This window comes from Xenopus laevis, chromosome 7S, assembly GCF_017654675.1.
Source record: "Xenopus laevis strain J_2021 chromosome 7S, Xenopus_laevis_v10.1, whole genome shotgun sequence".
NCBI classification, from domain to species: Eukaryota; Metazoa; Chordata; class Amphibia; order Anura; family Pipidae; genus Xenopus; species Xenopus laevis.
The window spans coordinates 2,591,014-2,618,464 of record NC_054384.1 but is presented as its reverse complement, the minus strand read 5'-3'; the positions used below and the strand labels follow the sequence as shown (position 1 = coordinate 2,618,464).

The 27,451-nt window shown below is 42.8% G+C and overlaps 1 protein-coding gene across 2 annotated transcripts in view; it reads left to right on the top strand.

The window, feature by feature from the left end:
• Window positions 1–27,451, top strand: part of LOC108697312 (GDNF family receptor alpha-1) — a 71,430-nt gene that overhangs the window by 30,462 nt on the left and 13,517 nt on the right. For both annotated transcript variants that reach the window (XM_041570810.1, XM_018227240.2), the window contains exons 4-6: window positions 17,989–18,325; window positions 25,922–26,031; window positions 27,006–27,140. In XM_041570810.1, the coding sequence (XP_041426744.1) occupies window positions 17,989–18,325; window positions 25,922–26,031; window positions 27,006–27,140 (582 nt within the window). The remainder of the gene's footprint in view (window positions 1–17,988; window positions 18,326–25,921; window positions 26,032–27,005; window positions 27,141–27,451) is intronic.

Below are 27,451 nucleotides of genomic sequence, written 5' to 3'. Positions count from 1 at the left end.
GGACAAGATGGAGACAGTATGGCAAGGTGGAGACTGTAGAGCAAAGGGCAAGATGGAGACAGTAGGGCAAGATGGAGACAGTAGAGCAAGATGGAGACAGTAGGACAAGATGGAGACAGTAGAGCAAGATGGAGACAGTAGGACAAGATGGAGACAGTAGAGCAAGATGGAGACAGTAGGGCAAGATGAAGACAGAATAGCAAGTTGAATGCAGTGGGGCAAGATGGAGAAAGTAAGAGCTCAATGTTGATTAACTTGCAACTCCATGCACCCATTAACAGTCTGCTCGCTCTTGTCATGAGAAACATGATATCATGTTTTAATAAGGTTAAATATAGCAATATAATAAAATTATTGTAAAGTGTTGATAAATGTGGTATTTACCCTTTAACCTTGTGTAAAATCAGCCATGCAGTGGGCTCCTTTACCTGGGTCTATATGGCCCAGACACTTGAGACTCTCAGCTGCATTATATCCGTTAGGAGGAGGGTTACATGGTCCTGCCTGTAACGTGGGGCCTAAGAGACCACAAAACAGGACATTACATTTCTGTGGGGCTGCAGTAAGGAAGCTGAATGACCCCTTTAAAGGGATTCTGTCGTGATTTTTATGGTGTGATATTTATTCCTAAATGACACTGTTTACACTGCAAATAATTCACTGTAAAATATAAAATGTCATTCCTGAACCAGCAAGTGTATTTAGTTGTAATATTGGTGTGTAGGTGCATCTCAGCTCATTTTGCCTGGTCATGTGATTTCAGAAAGAGCCAGCACTTTAGGATGGAACTGCTTTCTGACAGGCTGTTGTTTCTCCTACTCAATGTAACTGAATGTGTCTCAGTGGGACCTGGATTTTACTATTGAGTGCTGTTCTTAGATCTACCAGGCAGCTGTTATCTTCTGTTAGGGAGCTGTTCTGTTGTTAAGCTGCTGGGGGGGTCGATATCACTCCAACTTGCAGTACAGCAGTAAAGAGTGACTAAAGTTTATCAGAGTCACATGACTGTGGGCACCTGGGAAACTGACAATATGTCTAGCTCCATGTCAGATTTCAAAATTAAATATTAAAACATCTGTTTTGAAAAACTGATTTCAGTGCAGAATTCTGCTGGAGCAGCACTATTAACGGATGCATTTTGAAAAAAACATGTTTGACCATGACAGTATCCCTTTAATGATTTGAGTGCAAAAACGCACCAAACTCAGTCCTTAAGAAGACTGGATGGACTTTTTGCTTTCAGTGTTTCATTGGGTTTCGTAAGACTGGGACAGGGTCCAACACAAGCAATCTGCTGAGTATGGCGCACGCTAAAACTTATTGCCTCTCACTCGGTGCCAGCAAAATATTTTGGGGATCATCCGTCACATCCGACGCTCAGTTACAAGAAGCAGTTTTATGGCTCCATTATCACCATCCCTCGATGAGCGTCTCCGCAGTCACGTTGCCTTTGATCCATGGTGTGGTGCTGATGCCTGGCTTTGTTTTTTTAGATGTCAGTTTTCCAGAACTTGGGAATATTCCCTATTTACAGGGAAACTGATCTGTGCCGGGACCCTCTCCCTCAATCCTTAACTCTATCAACTTCCCGCGCTCCTATTCCTTCCATTGCTGTTTCCTGATCTGCCGCGGTTTCATCACTGGGCCTGAATAAAACAGCGCTTGTTCTGATTGGATTTGCACTATAAATTTAAATACAGGTATGGGACCTGTTATCCAGAATGCTTATGACTTGCGGATTTCTGAATAAGGGGTCTTTCCAAAAATTTGGATTATTTGATTATAACCGAGTCTATAGGAAATGGCGTTTTTTTATTATGGTGCTGTCTGGAAACATGTTTCCAGATAACGGATCATAAACCTGTATTTGTATTTTATATGTATTTATATTATTGTCTCTAAAGGTTACTGTTCCCAGCCACAGCAATATACAGGCATGGGATTCATTATCTGGAAACCCATTAAAGGCCGTCTTCCATGGACTCCCATTTTATCCAAATAATTCACATTTTTAAAAATGATTTCATTCTTATGTGTAATAATAAAACAGTAACTTGTACTTGATCTCAACTAAGAAATAATGAATCATTATTGGAAGCAGAACCAGCCTATTGGGTTTATTTAATGTTTATATGATTTTCTAGTAGACTTAAGGTATGAAGATCCAAATGATGGAAAATAGGGATGCACCGAATCCAGGATTCAGTTCGGGATTCGGCCGACTTTTTGTCACAAAACAAGGAAGTAAAAAATGTGTCCCCTTCCCACCCCTAATTTGCATATGCAAATTAGGATTCGGATTTGGTTCAGTATTATGTGGAATCTTTCACTAAGGATTCAGGGGTTCGGCTGAATCCAAAATATGGGTTCGGTGCATCCCCAAAGGAAAGATCTGTAATCTGTAAAACCCTAGGTCCCAAGCATTCTGGATAACAGGTCCCATACCTGTATATATATATATATATATTTGGGGCAGAAATGACAAATGCAGGTAAACAAGACGCAATACAATAACAGACGCAACCCTCGCCGCATGCAATTAAAGCAGATGGGGATATTAACGGCCCTCATTACCAGACAAACACTACAGCTCAAGGAAATTAAGAGTAATCAGGCCGGGGGCGGATGTGGGGTGCCACTCGCTCTCTCCCAAACTCGGAGGTTCCAGTAAATAATACATGCACTGGTGCTAATGCCCTAATTGATGATTGGGAGATTTATATTGGGTAATTGCGATCAGGTGCCGTGTCCTGTAGGCACAACCATTAACGGCCTCCTCGGCTGCCAAAGCAAAAATGAACTGGGAAGGAAGCCACGCCGTTTAGTGCACCCGTCCCATCTCAGTGATCTATGAACATGAAAGCTCTTAGGCATTAAGGTTATTAGAGCTTCAAGACTGGGGGTTCATTTCTTTTGCACAGCAGTGCATTATGGGTTTCCTACAATCCCCCTCATTTATCATGCGACAGCTCAGTATGTCTGGTGCCAGCAGAGTCGGACTGGAGCATTAAGGGCCCACTGAGGCTGCAACACCAAGGGTCCTCCTAGCAGCCCCCAACATGTTTTTTCCAAAACACATCAGTTAATAGTGCTGCTCCAGCAGAATTCTGCACTGAAATCCGTTTCTCAAAAGAGATGTTTTAATATTTAATTTTGAAATCTGACATGGGCTAGATATATTGTCAGTTTCCCAGCTGCCCCCAGTCATGTGACTTGTTTGCTCTTTTGAGAAATGGATTTCAGTGCAGAATTCTGCTGGAGCAGCTCTATTAACTGATGTGTTTTGAAAAAAAACATGTTTTCCCATGACAGTAACCCTTTAAGCAAATTACTCTATTTGAACAAGCCCCTGCTCAAGGATATGCTCTCGCTGTGTATAACTAGCTGAACGGTTATTTTATCCTCTACTTTGCTGACGCTAAATACTTTTAATTGGTCAAACTGCAAAACCACCTCAAATGTAACCCTTAACTAATTACATAAGCATTTGACCATAAATAAAGATCTGACCATCATCTTATTTGGGACAGAATAAAGAGACTCCTGGTCTGTGTATGTTCTCTTGAATGCAATTGTCTTCCCGCAGCTGACAATCCCTTGGCAACTGAAGCCGTATACGTTTTGACCGTTGTCAGACAGGGAAATTTGGGGTACCTACACCTACTGCTATTCTCTATGGCAATAGTAATGGATAACTCAGCCTATACGTTACTACCTGCTCCCACAGCACAATGAAGGCTCTTTAGGCGGAGCTGGCGCTTGCTGAGACTGTTATCTAGGTGAGGAGTGCGGCAGAGGTTAATTGAAAATGTAATGACTTCACCTGGTTCCACTGAGTAATTAATCATCTTCCAACTCCCCGCGCAACTTAACAATAAATATTTCACTCTACACCGGACCCATAGGGTAACATTGAGGAACCTGCCATTGTCCAAATCTCCTCTCTCTGTAACTAAACCCACCAGTGAGTCATTGTTAGACCCAGAGAAGAGAAAGGGTCAGACACAATGACAGTTACACAGAACTATAAACCCAGTGAGAATGAGGAATGAATGGATATTGGGAAGTTGTATCAGGAGTCAGAAGCAGCAGTGCAGAGAAGAGAAAGGGACAGACACAATGACAGTTACACAGAACTATAAACCCAGTGAGAATGAGGAATGAATGGATATTGGGAAGTTGTATCAGGAGTCAGAAGCAGCAGTGCAGAGAAAGGGACAGACACAATGACAGTTACACAGAACTATAAACCCAGTGAGAATGAGGAATGAATGGATATTGGGAAGTTGTATCAGGAGTCAGAGGCAGCAGTGCAGAGAAGAGAAAGGGACAGACACAATGACAGTTACACAGAACTATAAACCCAGTGAGAATGAGGAATGAATGGATATTGGGAAGTTGTATCAGGAGTCAGAAGCAGCAGTGCAGAGAAAGGGACAGACACAATGACAGTTACACAGAACTATAAACCCAGTGAGAATGAGGAATGAATGGATATTGGGAAGTTGTATCAGGAGTCAGAGGCAGCAGTGCAGAGAAAGGGACAGACACAATGACAGTTACACAGAACTATAAACCCAGTGAGAATGAGGAATGAATGGATATTGGGAAGTTGTATCAGGAGTCAGAAGCAGCAGTGCAGAGAAAGGGACAGACACAATGACAGTTACACAGAACTATAAACCCAGTGAGAATGAGGAATGAATGGATATTGGGAAGTTGTATCAGGAGTCAGAGGCAGCAGTGCAGAGAAGAGAAAGGGACAGACACAATGACAGTTACACAGAACTATAAACCCAGTGAGAATGAGGAATGAATGGATATTGGGAAGTTGTATCAGGAGTCAGAAGCAGCAGTGCAGAGAAAGGGACAGACACAATGACAGTTACACAGAACTATAAACCCAGTGAGAATGAGGAATGAATGGATATTGGGAAGTTGTATCAGGAGTCAGAAGCAGCAGTGCAGAGAAAGGGACAGACACAATGACAGTTACACAGAACTATAAACCCAGTGAGAATGAGGAATGAATGGATATTGGGAAGTTGTATCAGGAGTCAGAAGCAGCAGTGCAGAGAAAGGGACAGACACAATGACAGTTACACAGAACTATAAACCCAGTGAGAATGAGGAATGAATCGATATTGGGAAGTTGTATCAGGAGTCAGAGGCAGCAGTGCAGAGAAAGGGACAGACACAATGACAGTTACACAGAACTATAAACCCAGTGAGAATGAGGAATGAATGGATATTGGGAAGTTGTATCAGGAGTCAGAGGCAGCAGTGCAGAGAAAGGGACAGACACAATGACAGTTACACAGAACTATAAACCCAGTGAGAATGAGGAATGAATGGATATTGGGAAGTTGTATCAGGAGTCAGAAGCAGCAGTGCAGAGAAGAGAAAGGGACAGACACAATGACAGTTACACAGAACTATAAACCCAGTGAGAATGAGGAATGAATGGATATTGGGAAGTTGTATCAGGAGTCAGAGGCAGCAGTGCAGAGAAAGGGACACGACACAATGACAGTTACACAGAACTATAAACCAGTGAGAATGAGGAATGAATGGATATTGGGAAGTTGTATCAGGAGTCAGAAGCAGCAGTGCAGAGAAGAGAAGGACAGACACAATGACAGTTACACAGAACTATAAACCCAGTGAGAATGAGGAATGAATGGATATTGGGAAGTTGTATCAGGAGTCAGAGCAGCAGTGCAGAGAAGAGAAAGGGACAGACACAATGACAGTTACACAGAACTATAAACCCAGTGAGAATGAGGAATGAATGGATATTGGGAAGTTGTATCAGGAGTCAGAGGCAGCAGTGCAGAGAGAAAGGGACAGACACAATGACAGTTACACAGAACTATAAACCCAGTGAGAATGAGGAATGAATGGATATTGGGAAGTTGTATCAGGAGTCAGAGGCAGCAGTGCAGAGAAAGGGACAGACACAATGACAGTTACACAGAACTATAAACCCAGTGAGAATGAGGAATGAATCGATATTGGGAAGTTGTATCAGGAGTCAGAGGCAGCAGTGCAGAGAAGAGAAAGGGACAGACACAATGACAGTTACACAGAACTATAAACCCAGTGAGAATGAGGAATGAATGGATATTGGGAAGTTGTATCAGGAGTCAGAGGCAGCAGTGCAGAGAAGAGAAAGGGACAGACACAATGACAGTTACACAGAACTATAAACCCAGTGAGAATGAGGAATGAATGGATATTGGGAAGTTGTATCAGGAGTCAGAAGCAGCAGTGCAGAGAAGAGAAAGGGACAGACACAATGACAGTTACACAGAACTATAAACCCAGTGAGAATGAGGAATGAATGGATATTGGGAAGTTGTATCAGGAGTCAGAGGCAGCAGTGCAGAGAAAGGGACAGACACAATGACAGTTACACAGAACTATAAACCCAGTGAGAATGAGGAATGAATGGATATTGGGAAGTTGTATCAGGAGTCAGAAGCAGCAGTGCAGAGAAGAGAAAGGGACAGACACAATGACAGTTACACAGAACTATAAACCCAGTGAGAATGAGGAATGAATGGATATTGGGAAGTTGTATCAGGAGTCAGAGGCAGCAGTGCAGAGAAAGGGACAGACACAATGACAGCTACACAGAACTATAAACCCAGTGAGAATGAGGAATGAATGGATATTGGGAAGTTGTATCAGGAGTCAGAGGCAGCAGTGCAGAGAAAGGGACAGACACAATGACAGTTACACAGAACTATAAACCCAGTGAGAATGAGGAATGAATGGATATTGGGAAGTTGTATCAGGAGTCAGAAGCAGCAGTGCAGAGAAGAGAAAGGGACAGACACAATGACAGTTACACAGAACTATAAACCCAGTGAGAATGAGGAATGAATCGATATTGGGAAGTTGTATCAGGAGTCAGAGGCAGCAGTGCAGAGAAGAGAAAGGGACAGACACAATGACAGTTACACAGAACTATAAACCCAGTGAGAATGAGGAATGAATCGATATTGGGAAGTTGTATCAGGAGTCAGAGGCAGCAGTGCAGAGAAGAGAAAGGGACAGACACAATGACAGTTACACAGAACTATAAACCCAGTGAGAATGAGGAATGAATGGATATTGGGAAGTTGTATCAGGAGTCAGAGGCAGCAGTGCAGAGAAGAGAAAGGGACAGACACAATGACAGTTACACAGAACTATAAACCCAGTGAGAATGAGGAATGAATGGATATTGGGAAGTTGTATCAGGAGTCAGAAGCAGCAGTGCAGAGAAAGGGACAGACACAATGACAGTTACACAGAACTATAAACCCAGTGAGAATGAGGAATGAATGGATATTGGGAAGTTGTATCAGGAGTCAGAGGCAGCAGTGCAGAGAAAGGGACATACACAATGACAGTTACACAGAACTATAAACCCAGTGAGAATGAGGAATGAATGGATATTGGGAAGTTGTATCAGGAGTCAGAAGCAGCAGTGCAGAGAAGAGAAAGGGACAGACACAATGACAGTTACACAGAACTATAAACCCAGTGAGAATGAGGAATGAATGGATATTGGGAAGTTGTATCAGGAGTCAGAAGCAGCAGTGCAGAGAAGAGAAAGGGACAGACACAATGACAGTTACACAGAACTATAAACCCAGTGAGAATGAGGAATGAATAAATATATTTTTTTTATTTCCCCTTTAAAGGGATACTGTCATAGGAAAACATGTTTTTTTTCAAAATACATCATTTAATAGTGCACTGAAATCTGTTTTTCAATAAAGCAAACAGATTTTTTTTATATTTAATTTTGAAATCTGACATGGGGCTAGACATATTGTCAGTTTCCCAGGTGCCCACAGTCATGTGACTCTGATAAATTTCAGTCACTCTTTACTGCTGTACTGCAAGTTGGAGTGATATCGACCCCCCCAGCAGCCTAACAACAGAACAGCTCCCTAACAGAAGATAACAGCTGCCTGGTAGATCTAAGAACAACACTCAATAGTAAAATCCAGGTCCCACTGAGACACTTCAGTTACATTGAGTAGGAGAAACAACAGGCTGCCAGAAAGCAGTTCCATCCTAAAGTGCTGACTCATTCTGAAATCACATGACCAGGCAAAATGCGATGCACCTACACACCAATATTACAACTAAATACACTTGCTGGTTCAGGAATGACATTTTATATTATACAGGGAATTATTTGCAGTGTAATCAGGGTGATTTAGAAATAAAAACTACACCATAAAAATCATGACAGAATCCTGTTAAGGAATAAACATTCCAAATGGGCAAAAAAACCACAATAATTCAGGCAGGTTGTTAAAGCCACACTAATGTGTTGCTGAATGTGTCAGTGCGACTGTAACTAACACACATTACAATGGATAATTAACAGCCTGATGGTTCTTGGAAGGTCGGGCCGAGCAGATGGTCCAGCAGGTTCTTATCAGCCGCTGTCTTTGCTCATATTATTAATGGCAGCAGCAGGGGGTCATTGTGACATTGTACTTTATTAACTCATTATCAACTGTTACATCACAGAACTACAACTCCCAGGATCCCCATCCTGTCTTCATCTATAAGGATATTATACTCTGTGTGTGTCTTATCTCTGCTCTTATCTCCCTACTCACACGTCTCTGAGCAATGTTGCTGCAGTTATCGCTTCCAAAAATGAATATAAAATATCTGCAGGGATGATTAATGATCACTGACAGCGAGAGGCTTCTGGGCTGCTCCATAATTCTGCTCCACGTGCTGCACCTCAGGGACCTCTTACTGTCTCTGCCTCTCACTCTCTCTCTTTCTCTGTCTCTCTCTCACCCTCACTCTCTCTCACTCTCACTCTATCTCACTCTTTCTTTCTCTGTCTCTCACTCTCTCTCTCTTTCTCTGTCTCTCTCTCACTCTCTCTTTCTCTGTCTCTCTCTCACTCTCTCTTTCTCTGTCTCTCTCTCACTCTCTCTTTCTGTCTCACTCTCTCTCTCTCTCACTCTCTCTGTCTCACTTTATCTCACTCTCTCTTTCTCTGCCTCTCTCTCACTCTCTCTCTTTCTCTGTCTCTCACTCTCTCACTCTCTCTCACTCTCTCTCTTTCTCTGTGTCTCTCTCTCTTTCTCTGTCTCTCTCACTCTCACTTTCTCTGTCTCTCGATATCTCTCTCGTGCTCTCTCTGCCTCTCACTCTTTTACTACTTAGTCCTTATCTCCCATCCCTATTTCTGTAGGGAAATGAGAGAGAGCAGACAGTAACCCTTCCAACACTTTCCTCTTGTCTCTATATATTAGGTACCTATCTAGTGTTACCAATCCCTATTTCTGTATATGAGAGAGAGCACAGTAACCCTTCCAACACTTTTTCTTGTCTCTATATATTTAGTACTATCTATGAATCCCTATTCTGTAGGGAATGAGAGCGAGCAGACAGTAACCCTTCCAACACTTTCCTCTTGTCTCTATATATTAGGTACCTATCTAGTGTTACCAATCCTATTTCTGTAGGGAAATGAGAGAGAGCAGACAGTAACCCTTCCAACACTTTCCTCTTGTCTCTATATATTAGGTACCTATCTAGTGTTACCAATCCCTATTTCTGTAGGGAAATGAGAGAGAGCAGACAGTAACCCTTCCAACACTTTCCTCTTGTCTCTATATATTAGGTACCTATCTAGTTGTTACCAATCCCTATTTCTGTAGGAAATGAGAGAGAGCAGACAGTAACCCCTTCCAACACTTTCCTCTTGTCTCTATATATTAGGTACCCGTATGCTAGTGTTGACCAATCCCTATTTCTGTAGGGAAATGAGAGAGAGCAGACAGTAACCCTTCCAACACTTTCCTCTTGTCTCTATATATTAGGTACTATCTAGTGCTACCAATCCCTATTTCTGTAGGGAAATGAGAGCAGAGCAGACAGTAACCCTCCAACACTTTCCTCTTGTCCTCTATATATTAGGTACCTATCTAGTGTTACCAATCCCTATTTCTGTAGGGAAATGAGAGAGAGCAGACAGTAACCCTTCCAACACTTTCCTCTTGGTCTCTATATATTAGGTACCTATCTAGTGCTACCAATCCCTATTTCTGTAGGGAAATGAAGAGAGAGCAGACAGTAACCCTTCCAACACTTTCCTCTTGTCTCTATATATTAGGTACCTATCTAGTGTTACCAATCCCTATTTCTGTAGGGAAATGAGAGAGAGCAGACAGTAACCCTTCCAACACTTTCCTCTTGTCTCTATATATTAGGTACCTATCTAGTGTTACCAATCCCTATTTCTGTAGGGAAATGAGAGAGAGCAGACAGTAACCCTTCCAACACTTTCCTCTTGTCTCTATATATTAGGTACCTATCTAGTGTTACCAATCCCTATTTCTGTAGGGAAATGAGAGAGAGCAGACAGTAACCCTTCCAACACTTTCCTCTTGTCTCTATATATTAGGTACCTATCTAGTGTTACCAATCCCTATTTCTGTAGGGAAATGAGAGAGAGCAGACAGTAACCCTTCCAACACTTTCCTCTTGTCTCTATATATTAGGTACCTATCTAGTGCTACCAATCCCTATTTCTGTAGGGAAATGAGAGAGAGCAGACAGTAACTCTTCCAACACTTTCCTCTTGTCTCTATATATTAGGTACCTATCTAGTGTTACCAATCCCTATTTCTGTAGGGAAATGAGAGAGAGCAGACAGTAACCCTTCCATTCCCCTTGTTTCTGCCTCTTCCCCTCACCAATTTAACCCTAATTTCACTCAGACATTCCCTGCTCAGATCGTTGTGAATCTTAGTTCTCCCCTCAGTGAGTTGCAGAATATAAACATCAGGTGCTGAATGATTTTATTTCTTGTCGGTGGAGTAACGCAGACGCATTTAATTTCTCCGTATTCATTTCAGTAGAATGACTGGGGATTACTCCATTAGGGAAATTCTATTCTGATGTTTAGCAGCTGTGTGTGATCTACATGACATAGAAAGCTCTTCATATGAAATATAATCACAGAGCTATAGTGAATATTTATTGTATATACCCCACTATCCGCTCCTCAGAGGGGCTTGACTTACACATTAATGCTTGTGCTTCTGGCAGACAACGGCATAAAAAAATCATCACATGGAATTGGAGATTCCATAAAAAAGCCCCAATCAGCCAACATTCCCCACCCCAAGGTGATATCACTGATACATTTAAAAGGGAACTGCATCAATACAAAATGAAATGATAAAAGAAACTACATATTCCTAATGCTGGGACAGAATACTCTGTTATACACATAGCTAGAATCTCAGCTGCCATAAAGCAGGACAGGACTGCTGCTTACAATGGGGATCAGATAGGATCTGTGCAGCCACTGGGACAGAATGTTCTGTTATACAGATAGCTAGAATCTCAGCTGCCATAAAGCAGGACAGGACTGCTGCTTACAATGGGGATCAGATAGGATCTGTGCAGCCACTGGGACAGAATGTTCTGTTATACAGATAGCTAGAATCTCAGCTGCCATAAAGCAGGACAGGACTGCTGCTTACAATGGGGATCAGATAGGATCTGTGCAGCCACTGGGACAGAATGTTCTGTTATACAGATAGCTAGAATCTCAGCTGCCATAAAGCAGGACAGGACTGCTGCTTACAATGGGGATCAGATAGGATCTGTGCAGCCACTGGGACAGAATGTTCTGTTATACAGATAGCTAGAATCTCAGCTGCCATAAAGCAGGACAGGACTGCTGCTTACAATGGGGATCAGATAGGATCTGTGCAGCCACTGGGACAGAATGTTCTGTTATACAGATAGCTAGAATCTCAGCTGCCATAAAGCAGGACAGGACTGCTGCTTACAATGGGGATCAGATAGGATCTGTGCAGCCACTGGGACAGAATGTTCTGTTATACAGATAGCTAGAATCTCAGCTGCCATAAAGCAGGACAGGACTGCTGCTTACAATGGGGATCAGATAGGATCTGTGCAGCCACTGGGACAGAATGTTCTGTTATACAGATAGCTAGAATCTCAGCTGCCATAAAGCAGGACAGGACTGCTGCTTACAATGGGGATCAGATAGGATCTGTGCAGCCACTGGGACAGAATGTTCTGTTATACAGATAGCTAGAATCTCAGCTGCCATAAAGCAGGACAGGACTGCTGCTTACAATGGGGATCAGATAGGATCTGTGCAGCCACTGGGACAGAATGTTCTGTTATACAGATAGCTAGAATCTCAGCTGCCATAAAGCAGGACAGGACTGCTGCTTACAATGGGGATCAGATAGGATCTGTGCAGCCACTGGGACAGAATGTTCTGTTATACAGATAGCTAGAATCTCAGCTGCCATAAAGCAGGACAGGACTGCTGCTTACTTCATACTCAGGTTATCTTTCTTGTTTACTTCATTGCTGATCTTGGCAAACAGATTCTGTAGCTTAGGCAAAATTAAAGGAATACTGTCATGGGAAAAACATTTTTTTTCAAATGAATCAGTTAACAGTGCTGCTCCAGCAGAATTCTGCACTGAAATCCATTTCTCAAAAGAGCAACTGATTTTTTTATATTCAATTTTGAAATCTGACATGGGGCTAGACATATTGTCAATTTCCCAGCTGCCCCAAGTCACGTGACTTGTGCTCTGATAAACTTCAGTCACTCTTTACTGCTGTACTGCAAGTTGGAGTGATATCACCCCCTCCCTTTCCCCCCCAGCAGCCTAACAAGAGAACAATGGGAAGGTAACCAGATAGCAGCTCCCTAACACAAGATAACAGCTGCCTGGTAGATCTAAGAACAACACTCAATAGTAAAATCCAGGTCCCACTGAGACACATTCAGTTACATTGAGAAGGAAAAGCATTTCTCTCCTAAAGTGCAGGCACAAGTCACATGACTGGGGGCATTTGAGAAATTGACAAAATGTCTAGCCCCATGTCAGATTTCAAAATTGAATATAAAAAAATCTGTTTGCTCTTTTGAGAAATGGATTTCAGTGCAGAATTCTGCTGGAGTAGCACTATTAACTGATGTGTTTAAAAAAAAAACATGTCTTCTGATGACAGGATCCCTTTAATTGGATATTGGAATTTCAGCACGCAGAAAAAAAAGTTTGAGTGGGGTTTTGCCCTAAACTTGTAACATTTAAGGAGCTGTTAAAAAAAAAAAAATCAATCTCAGTCATAAAAACTATACATTTTCAAGCACTCAGCTGAGCCTAAAATACCGGGAAATGGAAAAAGCTGTGAAGTGATAATTTAGTATTAACAGTTTTATACTGCCGGTATATAAATGATATGAAACCAGTGATAAAGATAGAAAGGATCAGCATAAAGTGTTACAGGGGCAGAATAGGAGAAAGTGCTAATAATTTGCTAATATCCTTATTCTCACTGAACCCCCAACTGGGGCCCAGCCTGAAATCCAGTTAGGGGGAGATTTGGGATGAGTGCTTATTTGTACCCTGGGTACCCCTGGAACTATAGCAGGGTGACACCCCAATGTTTCTTTATATCTGTAACCTTGTTATGAGCTAAGAGGGCCCAGTCTGAAGGTCAGTTAGGGGGAGATTTGGGGTGAGTGTTTATTTGTACCCTGGGTACCCCTGGAACTATAGCAGGGTGACACCCCAATGTTTCTATATATCTGTAACCTTGTTATGAGCTAAGGGGGCCCAGTCTGAAGGTCAGTTAGGGGGAGATTTGGGGTGAGTGCTTATTTGTACCCTGGGTATGCCTGGAACTATAGCAGGGTGACACCCCAATGTTTCTATATATCTGTAACCTTGTTATGAGCTAAGGGGGCCCAGTCTGAAGGTCAGTTAGGGGGAGATTTGGGGTGAGTGCTTATTTGTGCCCTGGGTACCCCTGGAACTATAGCAGGGTGACTGTTACCCCAATGTTTCTATATATCTGTAACCTTGTTATGAGCTAAGGGGGCCCAGTCTGAAGGTCAGTTAGGGGGAGATTTGGGGTGAGTGTTTATTTGTACCCTGGGTACCCCTGGAACTATAGCAGGGTGACACCCCAATGTTTCTATATATCTGTAACCTTGTTATGAGCTAAGGGGGCCCAGTCTGAAGGTCAGTTAGGGGGAGATTTGGGGTGAGTGCTTATTTGTACCCTGGGTATGCCTGGAACTATAGCAGGGTGACACCCCAATGTTTCTATATATCTGTAACCTTGTTATGAGCTAAGGGGGCCCAGTCTGAAGGTCAGTTAGGGGGAGATTTGGGGTGAGTGCTTATTTGTGCCCTGGGTACCCCTGGAACTATAGCAGGGTGACTGTTACCCCAATGTTTCTATATATCTGTAACCTTGTTATGAGCTAAGGGGGCCCAGTCTGAAGGTCAGTTAGGGGGAGATTTGGGGTGAGTGCTTATTTGTACCCTGGGTACCCCTGGAACTATAGCAGGGTGACACCCCAATGTTTCTATATATCTGTAACCTTGTTATGAGCTAAGGGGGCCCAGTCTGAAGGTCAGTTAGGGGGAGATTTGGGGTGAGTGCTTATTTGTGCCCTGGGTACCCCTGGAACTATAGCAGGGTGACACCCCAATGTTTCTATATATCTGTAACCTTGTTATGAGCTAAGGGAGCTGATGGTTGGAGACATAGGACATCACTATGAATATATAAGCATATAATAATATATTGGACCATGCAGTTTGTATTTAGGAGAGGAGAATCTGGTTTATTTCTATTAGTCAATACTTTGATCATTGAGTTCTTGTTGTTATGTAACTAAGTGACTCCTGGCTCCCTGGTACCTACAAGTAAAAAGCCGGAGCTGAAGTGGACACTGAAGAGGGAAAATTAGGGCCAAGATAATTATTTCTCTGCAGATCACTTGCAAAGCTCTAATGAAACCATAGATTTCCTCTTCTGTGAATTTTAAATTGAAGAAAAGAAATTGCAGCCAAACATTTAATTATTCTGCAAATTCAAATTATTTCTTATGATCCGCACTTTACGGAGAGCACTCGCGGCTTCGCAGATAAGTGTTACTAATAATTGGCATAATAGCGAGTGATTACATGAAAGGAGAGAGTTTGCTTTTCTACAGAACAATAGTGGAGTAATGATATTGACTGTGTTGTACAAGCAGCAGCTGCTGTAGAACCTCTTTGCAGAGAACTTCTATTATCATTTTTGATGTTAAAGAAGCATAGTCATTATGGCATATACTATAGAAAATGAGATTTGACTATTTTGAACATTGCACCAATTTCTAGCAGGAATACTGTGTCAAGCAGTTATAGTAGGGCAAGATGGAGACAGTAGAGCAAGATGGAGACAGTAGGGCAAGACACAGGTAGTAGGAAAAGATGGAGACAGTAGGGCAGGATGGAGACAGTATGACAATATGGAAACAGTAGTACAAGATGGAGACAGTAGTAAAAGATGGAGACAGTTGAGCAAGGTGAAGACTTGAGTTAGTGGGATAGGATGGAGACAGTACAGCAAGATAGAGATAGTAGGACAAGATGCAATAGTAGGGCAAGAAAGAGACAGTAGGACAAGATGGAGACAGTAGGACAAGATGGAGACAGTAGGGCAAGATGGAGAAAGTAGGACAAGATGGAGACAGTAAAACAAGATGGAGACAGCAGGGCAAGATGGAGACAGTAGTATAAGATGGAGACAGTAGAGGAAGATGAAGGCTGAAGGACAAGATGGAGACAGTAGAACAAGATGGAGACAGTGGGACAGGTTGGGGAAAGTAGGGGTTATTTATTAACACTGGGCAGAATTTATTTATCAAGTGTTGATAAATAAGTCCCAGTACGACAACATGGCAACAGTATGATGATGACTTCCTGGCTGACTAGTTATTTGGCAATCCTAGTTATGTTTCCAGAAGTATCCGTTCCCCTCAGCCTGCTCCACCTCCAGGACCTGCCCCAGCTCCATTCCTTCTTCCTGAACCCCTTTGACTGACCCTCTGGTTAAACCTTTACCTGACTCTCATTAATGAGCTAACCCTTGACCCATCTCAGCTTGGTGATCCTTTATGTCTGCTGATTGGCTTGTTTTGTCGTCTTTCTCACCACGCCTGACTTCATCCAACCCACCTTCTACTACGTCTGTGTGTGACATCATTGCCATGGAGTCCATTTAACCCCGTTGAGTGACAGTAGGTGCGACCCAAAGTTACTGTTGTAGGTCGTAGAACACACTGAAGTTTTCAGTGCTCAGTTAGGGTCAACGTATGTTGCATCTGCCATTGATCAGTATGGGCCTTGTTTTTGGTCAGTTATAGAGCTAAAGGAACCTTGGGGGTACCCCTGTGCACAACCAGGACCCAATTTCCCATTGGGGTCACCCTTAACCTAACCCTAATACACTAACCCTAACCCTAACACTAATACCCTAACCCTAACACTAATACCCTAACCCTAACACTGTCTAACCCTAACTCTAACACTGGCTAACCCTAACAATAACCCTAACCCTAATAACCCCAACCCTAACCCTAATACACTAACCCTAACCCTAATACACTAACCCTAACCCTAATACACTAACCCTAACCCTACCCCTACTATTTATGAATGACAGACCCCAGAGCAGATCAAACAACATTGTACTCAAAGGAGCAACATAGTAAAAAACAATGGCTGCTGCCTTCCCCCTGGAGAAACAGAAAGCAGTGGAGTATAATGCAATAGAGACAGACGTGAGCGCATTTATATTTGATTCAGGGTTATTACACTAGTGAAGTTCTATTCCTTTCAGCCCTGATTGTGTCTCGGATCACGAGCAACTGTCTAACAAGCTGTAATATAATTTCTTACATTCCACTCACTAAAGGAACCGACTAAAATATCCAAATTTCCATGAAAACTCGTCTTTTGGTTACAAGTCCTTGTCCGATGGCGGAACATTGTAATTGGCTGGCGCATTGTTTGCCTTACTGGCAATAGTAATTATGTAATTACTCAAATTACACACTAATTAGTGTTCTCTGCGAATATCCTATAACTACGTACCCTGCAAATTGCTCCGTAATTATAGAGATTTCGCCATTTCTGTGTGGAATTGAACCACTGCAATTGCTGACGACGGTGCAGGCAGGTTTGGGTTGAAATTTGGTCAATCATTGTGAGTTAGGGTTGGGTTCAGGTCAAACTGGAGAAGTAAACTCCTCCATTACTCCTAAAGATTCCCATGAAAAGACATGGGTATGGGTTGGCTGCTAGTCCTAAAATGGCAACATTTTACAGGTCACATTATTTTTATGGGAACGAGACTTCAATAACTAAAATGTCAATAACAACAGTGAAGGTGCCGAGGAAAACTGGTATAGATACCTTACCCAGTAGAAGCTTTGGTCCAGTGAAAATCTCCAATGGCCCTACACATTTCATACCCTATAGACACTTAATGCATGGAGAGTGACTTGAGAGTATTGTTGAGATTTATTAACAGTGCAGGATCTGATTGGTTGCTACTGGTAATAACAGGTTGTTAGAACCTCTGTTAGTCATTTAACCCCCTTGGCCCTGGCATACTTTTTAATGTGCCAAATTTCAATAGTTAGTAAGTTTTAGAGCACAACAGGGTGAACTATAGAGGAAGCAGACACTGCAAGGGTTTTTTGGAGAAATAGGGGACCCAGTGGGGCACTGACTGATAAGCAGCTTTCCCAGTGTCGTCTGAAGCATTGGGGCCCACTGGGGCTGCAACATCAAGGACTCTCCTTGCAACCACCAGAGCCTTCCTCCTGACCTCCATTCTTCCATCCCCATGCCAAATGACATCACATACTACATACTATCTCCTTTCTTTTTCCCTAAATTTTAGGGTGGCCAATCAGGGAAGGTGGCCTGGGCCAGAGCCCACAAGGTTGTGGCCGGCCCAGTCCAACCCTGAGCTTCCCAAAGTTTAGGGACACTAATGGGCACAATTATGGCCCCCATCAGTTCCCACCGTGTTACAAGATTGGAGTATTTAGTGGCAATTTAAAAAGAAATTAAATTTGATATTTTTCTTGTATTTATGCAGAGCCCATAATCCCCAGAGGGAATGATTGCCTAGACGCAGCCAAAGCGTGTAACCTGGATGACACGTGTAAAAAGTACCGCTCGGCCTACATAAACCCCTGTACCAACAGCATGTCCAACGAGATCTGCAATCGGCGCAAGTGCCACAAAGCTCTCAGGCAGTTCTTTGATAAAGTGCCGGCCAAGCACAGCTATGGGATGTTGTTCTGCTCATGTAAGGACGTGGCCTGCACGGAGAGGAGACGCCAGACCATTGTACCAATCTGCTCGTATGAGGAGAAGGAGAAACCCAACTGCCTGAATTTGCAGGAGTCGTGTAAAACAAACTACATCTGCAGGTGAGTCTTCTCCTTCCAACCCATGTTACAGGGACAATATCAACATTATCTTTGATGAGTCTTTACATCAATTTCATAATCCACAGAGTTTAGCATTGAGGTATCTCATAACGTTTATTTTCAATGCATTTTCCCCAAGTAGAAGAACTCTGAATCTGCCTTAAACATTAGTGGCTGATCTTGAGGCTGGAGAAAGCCAAGTGGGTAGTCAAAGTGGGTAGAAGGAGAAAGTACAGAGATATAGACTGCTGACAGCGGGACTATATGGCAAACCTCCAACATGTTACAGTACAGTACAGTATGGCAAGATGGCTGCATCAGAGGAATATGGCAGACATATTGACAGTAGGACAAGGCGGAGACAGTAGAATAAGACAGAAAATGTAGGGAAAGGTGGAGTCAGCAGGGTAAAATAGACACTGTAGGGCAAGATGGAGCAAATAGGACGGGATGTTGACAGTTTGGTAAGATTGAGTTAGTGGGATAGGATGGAGACAGTAGGGCAAGATAGAGACAGTAGGACAAGATGGAGGCAGTAGGGCAAGGTGGATACAGTTGGGCAAGATGAAGACAGTAGGGTAAGATGGAGACAGTAGGACAAGATGGAGACAGTAGGGCAGGATAAAGTCAGTAGGCTAATATGGAGACAGTAGGGAAAGATGGAGACAGTAGCACAAGATGGAGACAGTATGACAGGATGGGGACAGTAGGACAAGATGGAGACAGTAGGGCATAATGGGGACAGTAGAACTGGAGACAGTAGGGCAAGATGGAGACATTAGGACAAGATAGAGACAATAAGGCAAGATGGAGACAGTAGGACAAGATGGAGACAGTAGAGCAAGATGGAGACAGTAGAGCAAGATGGAGACCGTAGAACAAGATGGAGACAGTAGGACAAGATGGAGACAGTAGGGCAAGATGGAGACAGTAGGGCAAGATGGAGACAGTAGGACAAGATGGAGACAGTAGGACAAGATGGAGACAGTAGGGCAAGATGGAGACAGTAGGACAAGATGGAGACAGTAGGGCAAGATGGAGACAGTAGGGCAATATGGAGACAGTAGGACAAGATGGAGACAGTAGGACAAGATTGAGACAGTAGGACAAGATGGAGACAGTAGGACAAGATGGAGACAGTAGGACAAGATTGAGACAGTAGGACAAGATGGAGACAGTAGGACAAGATTGAGACAGTAGGATGATCATGATACTGAGTGCCCAACTTGCAGCCCTTCATCTCATCATCATATCAGTTGATCACATCCAATACAGCTGAGGACATTTGATCCCGTGTGCTGATAAACTGCCTCACCATTGGGTCTGTGGGTGTTTTGGGTCATTCGTGCATTTCACAGGCAGTAGGAGTAAATCCTGAGACTTGAGATCAATAAAGGCCGTTGAAGCTGGAGCTTTATTTACAACTAATATACAGTATTAGGTTTTGCGGGTGTGAAGTCATTTCTTATCATTACCAGATGTGATACCTGATATTGATCCTGCCGAGTGAATAGAAAACATGTTTGGGGGCCCATGACAGATGTCACCCTCCAGGGACCGTGATCAATACCATCTCCAACTGATAAACAGAATCTGTTATGCTGCATTTATTTATTTTAGATTAGGGAATGTCATGTTACGCCAGTTCCACTAACTGCCTGTTTTTGCCGCTCAGCTACTGGCATCATGGGAAAGGAACATTCTGTATTTATATTTAGGTTTTTCCTCTTTAGCCTGTGTGTATATGATAGGGGGGTTACACTGTATATGATATGGGGGTTACAATGTATATGATATGGGGGTTACAATGTGCCTCTGATGCCCGACGAATTATATCAAATGAACAGAAGTCAGGAAAAATCATAAACTTCAAACCAGATCCCCGGAAGAGCAAAGCAATTAATCTAATTATCATCTGATTCATTCTCTATTTGAATCAAGCATTAAATAAGCTGAACGCACGAGAGCTCTGGTGAGGAAGGAATTAAATGGGGCTAATTAGGACACTGAGCTCTATGTTGCCTTTATCTGTGAGGTCATGTGTCACTTTCACATTCAGTCCTAAAATAGAGGGATTAAAGGACAAGTAAACACTGCTATAAAAAAACCAACAACTGCTCTGTAAGGCTACAAGTGTATTGTTATTGCTACTTTTTATGACTTTTTTTATTCAGGCCTCTCCTATTCATATTCCAGTCTGTTACCCAGATCAATGCATGGTTGCTAGGTTACTTTGGACCCTAGCAACTAGACAGGTGAAATTGTAAACCGGAGAGCTGCTGAATAAAAAGCTAAATAACTCAAAAACCACAAATAATAAAAAATGAAAACCAATTGCAAATTGTCTTGGGATATCACTCACTACGTCATACTAATGGTTAATTTAAAGGTGAATAACCAGAGTTTGGTTATAGCACTGTGCCTCTATGTAGAGTACAATCAATATATGACAAAACATGGACTTGAAATTGGCCCCATGAGAATCCCGCTTTTGTCCTCAAGGCCATGGGTTGAAGATTCCTGACCCCAAACGTCACTCAGTGAGATAATCATATACAAGGTATTTAGGTATTTAACAGGGGATGGGAGACATCTGTAGATCCACCAGAACATTTCCCACAGGTACCAATCCAAAAAGAATTACAGCCTATTGGAAGTGACGCAGGGGCCCCTGAATCCAGTTCCACTAATTGATTTCCCAGCTCTCAGATTCAGCCCATAATAATAATCATAATAATAATAATAATAATAATAATAATAATAAAGAGAGAGGAATTTGTCACGGTGCTGCTGTTTGTTGAGTCAATGGACAGGCCGGGCTATGGGAAGACACATGTTGGGGGGCTGTGAAAAAGACCAGAGACGACGAGGAATGTCCTCATTTTTCTTGGACACCAGATTTTAGATTTTGTCCGGCCAACAATTGTGTCATTGTAAATATATTGCGCCAGGGACATGATGTAATGGGGGTTAGAGCCTTCTGTGCTTTGGGCAGCTGTCAGCGTTACACCAAGGGCCCTCCAGCTGGGGAGGAAATCCGAAACGCGTGACTGCGACCTGAGGCAAAAGGTCTCGTTTACAACCAGCGTCTTCTGACTTTTTGGGCTGAGTTTCCCCTTTTATAGTCAAATATTAGGTCAGTCCCACCTTAACTCTCAACAAAGTTACGGATATTTATGATATCCCAGTCGGTGTATATTCATTCACCCCATATATCATCATGGTCGGCCTTTGGGCAGGGGCGTAACTACAGAGAAAGCAGACCCTGCGGCTGCAGGGGCCCCAGGAGGTGTAAGGGACCCCATGAAGCCCTTATTAATGAGCAATTTCAATATATTTTGGTTAAAAAAAGGACAACCTCTGGATATATCAGGAGCCACAGTTTGCAAAGCATTGGTTTCGGGTCTCATCCGTGGATCCCGCCGCTGACGCACGAGTGAAAGAAAAAGGGCAGGATCTTCAACCTGTGTCCTGAGCAGAAGTGGCATGGGAGACAAATGGTTAAAAGATTCTTTGAATCAGGTTCTGACCAGAAACAAGTTTAACCCATGACATGCCAGGAGTGCTGGTGATCAGTGCCAGTGCTGTTTTTTCTGTCTTAGACACAATCTCTGGCATTGGACAGAAATCCTCTGGCATGTAAAGGGTTCAAGGGCACAAATCACCCCAAAATATGCCTAGTTGATGGAAAAGGGCAGAGCCACAGCTTCACATTTACCTGGTGCCTCTAGTTAGTGGAACTCCCCCATGTTGATTATTTAGAGAACTTATTCATCATGTCCTGGCGCTGGGGCCCCATGGGGCCACTCCTGCCATGAGGGAAGATGAGGGTATTTTCTCATGTGTCAGTTTGTAGCACGTATCATGATATCATGTCAGAAAACAGGGCAAGAAACAGTTAAAGAGGTTGTACACCTTTAAATACCTTTAAATTAACTTTTGGTAGAATATAGAGAGTGAAATTCTGAAGCTCTCCAGTTTCGAATTTCAGCCGTCTGGTTGCTAAGGTCCAAATGACCCTAGCAACCATGCACTGATTTGAAAAAGAGACTGGAATATGAATAGGAGAGGAGTGAATAGAAAGAGGAGGAATAAAAAGTAGCACTAGCCATATATTTGTCGCCTTTGTAGCATTTGTTTTTTTAGATGGGGTCAGTGACCCTCATTTGAAAGCCGGAAAGAGTCAGAAGACGAAGGCAAATAATTAGAAAACAATAAAAAACTAATAATAAAGACCAATTAAAAGGTTGCTTAGAATTGGCCATTCTACTTTTTGGACCTTGGGCTTGGACCTTTGTCAGCGGCCAAGTTTAATGTAAGACTACAATACCCAGCATGCAATAGGACTGACTTGTGTAGATAGAAGTCGGGTGTTACCAGTTTTTGGGCTCTGTACCCCAGTTTCCTATTCCATTCTTACATTTTCCAGTGATTTTCCTCAATTTTAGACAATTTTGGGGCAAAAATCTGCTGGCCATCAAAATGTCTAGAGGCAAATCTGTCCCATTTTGCGTCATGGAAAAATAAATGAAACACTGAAAATTTGAAAAATATGAATTTTCACATGTATTCATTTATTTTTTAGACTTTTTCTCACTGCACATATTGTGCTATTTTTGGGCTACTTTTGAAGTGCCTCTTGGCTAGTTTTTGGGCTGGTTTTGTACTCGACTTTGGCTGGTTTTGAAAACTAGACCTGGTAACCCTGCGGCTACTTGACCTGCTCTCACTTTAATCGCCGATTCATAAACAACTTCTCGAATAAGCTGCTGAAAGTGTGCGAGTCACTAACTAAAAATCGCCACGAGCAGCGCCAACAGCCCAAATACTCTGATACCAACATAACGAACAAATTCTTATTATTTCACTAAAATGTATCAGCTATTTATGTCTATAACGGTTATAGAGAGCCATTGGTGGCCTATAGTCCACTTACCTTTAGCCCAGGAGATCCATGTAAGTAAGATAAATGACTGTATGATTTTATTGCTACAAAAAAGAGACCAACTGCAAGGGCACGTGGCAGGCTCAGCTCTCTATCTCCCCCTGGAGGGACATCAGTTAAAAGATTGTTACACAATAATAGGGGCCCACTGAGCACTGCCCGATGCTCTCCCTGATCTCCCCGCAGCAGAATCTGGGTCATGTTCCTTCTTATTAAAAATTCCTCCTTATTCCACTCGCATTTATCTCTGTCCTTCAGAGTCGCCACTCGCTGCTGATACAAAATCACAGTCCCTTTCCTGCCGGCCCAGGGGCCAGTGCTGTGGGGGGGGGGAGGTTGCCAGGAAAGACTGGTCATTGGCCCTCACACCACATGGGACACCGGTTATTACCCCACAGGTTGTCTGGGACCCCTAGACTGTAGAATAGGGACCCACTGAAATAAAATGAAAGGAATTAATTAAATGGCAACTTGGCCCTAATCCAGCAAAACCACTGAAAATCATGACCACGGCCTGTCAAAACTCCTCCCCCTCTTGAGTCCATGCTGTAAAGCAAGATGGGGCTGCTGCGTTTTGCCAGCAAGTCATATCAGGAATTCAGGTATATTTAGGAATAAAAACCTTTTCCAGTAATCAGAAAAATCAGATGGTTCCAAAACGGCACAACAAATTCTATTTTGTCCCAAGCCCTGCCGGCAGTTAAAGGAGAACTAAAGCCTAACTAAAGAAGTAGGTAGAAATGTTGTACATGATGTTTTGTGCTTCTGTACCAGCCCAAGGCAACCACAGCCCTTTAGCAGTAAAGATCTGTGTCTCAAAGATGCCCCAGTAGCTCCCCATCTTCTTTTCTGCTGATTCACTGATTCACATGCTCTGTGCTGCTGTCACTTACTGAGCTTAGGGAGCCACTCACAATATACAGTACACATAGAATAGAAATGTCACAATATAAGGCTGATTAGTAATTAATACACATAATTACTACATGGCAGCACAGAAAGCAGTGCAATTAGCATCAGAATTGAATAATCAGCAAACCTGTAGCATCAGCTTATATTACAGCCAGGGAAGCTCATTTTCTGCTGGATAATTAGTGACGAGCCCTAAGCTTAGCTTCTCAACAGCCAATCAGAGCCCACTGAGCATGTGAGTGTCACAGACACTTTCCAAGATGGTGACCCCCTGTGACAAGTTTGAAGTCCTGGATCATTGCTGCTATTGACAAGCTCAAACTTTAGCCTCGTGCAATAAGTTCACTGTATAATATATGTCATTTTTAGTCACATTCATTTTTAGTGTTTAGTTCTCCTTTAAGGTCCACTTCCCCCTTTCTTTATGTCCAGGTCCCATTCTGTTTTGATTAAATGGAATCTGTAGTACCTTAATGCATTCTTTTCCAAAACACTGGGATTAACATTTCTGTTCCATTCATGGCCACTTGCAGTACCAGCGCTCACCACTTACCTGGGAAGCAGCTCCTTTTCCACAGGCCACAACAGAACAGCGCCACTCACTGTCATTGGTGCTGAATGCATTTAATTTATTAAAGAGGTTTCTTCCCCTTTAATTCCATCCTGCAACATCTCAGGCCCAGGTTCATCTCAATGTAAGATAAAGTCAAGCCCCTCTTGTTATTATTATTATTATATGAATTCAGTTGTGTGCGGCGCCGTTGCTGTTGTGGGAAGATAAGTCTGAATTCATTGCAGTGATTAAGGGCAGGCCCAGCTCTGAGTTCAATTCCCTGACTCCCTACTGGAAGGAGAGGCCATTAATCATGATCCAATTGTGTGTTCTACACTGACATTATCTGGGGTTGCTGGTGGGATCCAGGGGCAGAGCAAAGTAACCTGAAGAGCTTTCCCATAATGAACTGCACCTCAATCACTTTATATTAAAGCCAAAGTGTCTGCCGTTGAACTTTGATGCATTTTCACCTATTTAGGGATCAATAGAAATAGAAAGTGTCCATTCCTTCTCTCACCACCGGGGCCCCCAGAACCCCGGTCCCGCTGGCAGAACAATGGCCATGGCTTGGCTACTACTTCCAGCTCTCAAATGTGGGTCACTGACCCCCATCTAAAAACAAATGCTCTGTAAGGCGACACATTTATTGTTATTGCTGCTTTTTATTCCTCGTCTTTCTATTCAGGCCTCTCCTATTCATATTCCAGTCTCTTATTCAAATCAATGCATGGTTGCTAGGGGAATTTCGACCCTAGCAACCCGACTGCTGAAATTGCAAACTGGAGAGCTGCTGAAAAAAAGCTAAATAACTCAACAACCAATAATACAAAATGAATTGTCTCAGAAAATCACTCTCTCCATCAAACTAACAGTTAATTTAAAGGTGAACAACCCCTTTAATAAAAAGCGTCGGGGGAGCAGATTCTCATGGTATAACCCACAGTGCAGTTGGACTGCTGACAAAGAGACAAGACTTTCCTTTCCCATGAGGAGCCCCACGGTGTGTATGTACTTCAGATCTTCCATTTTGGTGGACCAGAACCAGCACTTGCACCATCCTGGGGTCTGAGATAGATCATTGTATTCACAGTGTTGATTTAGAGAAGATTCCCAGTTGCCGGACTCTGTTACATTGTTTCTGTTATGGGTTTCATCGTCTCACAGTATCATCTTATTGTTCCAGATCTCGTCTTGCCGACTTCCTCACTGACTGTCAGCCCGAGCCACGGTCTCCTAGCGGTTGCCTGAAGGAAAACTACGCAGAATGTCTGCTTGCCTACTCTGGCCTCATCGGTAATAGATCTCTTATTTAGTGGAAATGTCCAATTGCTTTACTTGTACTTTAATTAGAGATCCCAAACTTGTATACTGCTGTTTACTGTCTTTAAACTCTTCTGTCACTATTCTGTCCTACTCTCTGCTTGTCTCTACTGTCTCCATCTTGTCCTACTGTCTCCATCTTACCCTATTGTCTCTATCTTGCTCTACTGTCTCCATCTTGCCCTACTATCTTCATCTTGTCCTACTGTCTCCATTTTGCCCTACTGTCTCCACCTTGTCCTACTGTCTCCATCTTGTCCTACTGTCTCCACCTTGTCCTACTGTCTCCATCTTGCCCTACTATCTTCATCTTGTCCTACTGTCTCCATCTTGCCCTACTGTCTCCATTTTGCCCTACTGTCTCCACCTTGTCCTACTGTCTCCATCTTGTCCTACTGTCTCCACCTTGTCCTACTGTCTCCACCTTGTCCTACTGTCTCCATCTTGCCCTACTGTCTCAATCTTGTCCAACTGTCTCAATCTTGTCCAACTGTGTCAGTTTTGTTCTACTATCCCCATCTTGTCCAACTGTCTCCATCTTGCCCTTCTTCCCTCATGGTCCCCAATGCCCTACATTCATATTCTTGTCCTGCAGGCTCCATCTTGCCCTGTTGCTTCTGCATCTAGTTTTGAGGGATATTCGCTTGTTGCCTGCTCCATTTCCAGTAGAAACCTACTCATCTGAGTAGATCTTTGTGTAAATTTACCCAGGTTCCTGTTTTCCTGAAGGCATTTCTTTTCCCGGGTTCATTCTTTTTTTTATTAATCCAGTTGCCTTTGTTGGTCCTTCTCACAGGCCAAGAAAATAATCATCATTAGTGCAGTTAAATGGATGCTAGACATTTAGATCATGTCATTATACAAACATGTATGTGCAGCCACTGGCAGCTTTACCAACACAATCTCATGTGCTTTGTGTTATATCAGAATCTTCTCTTGGCTTCCAGGTACAGGGATCACCCCCAATTACATTGGATCCAACAGCCTGAGTGTCTCCCCCTGGTGCAACTGCAGCAACAGCGGAAACTACATTGACGACTGCCTGAAGTTTGCGAATTTCTTCAAAGATAACATCTGCCTCCGTATGTGTTTTTGGGGTATTTTAATTATAAAATCTGTGTGGGGCATAGAGTGGGGGCTGTCATTGTGTTTGTCATGAAATGCAGAGGGGGGGACAATATCCCATGAAATGTGTCACAAATCCTTGTGTGTCCCGACGGCCCATTCCAACCCAAGAGAACACTCGGCAATGAATCAAGATTTCTGCTTCAAAGTAAACATATTTCTGTGTATTGTATTTCTTAAGGATATTTTTTAAGGATAACTGGTATGACACTTATAAATACATACCCATTCCTCCCTGCCCAAAAAACAATGGATTTCTGACACTTAT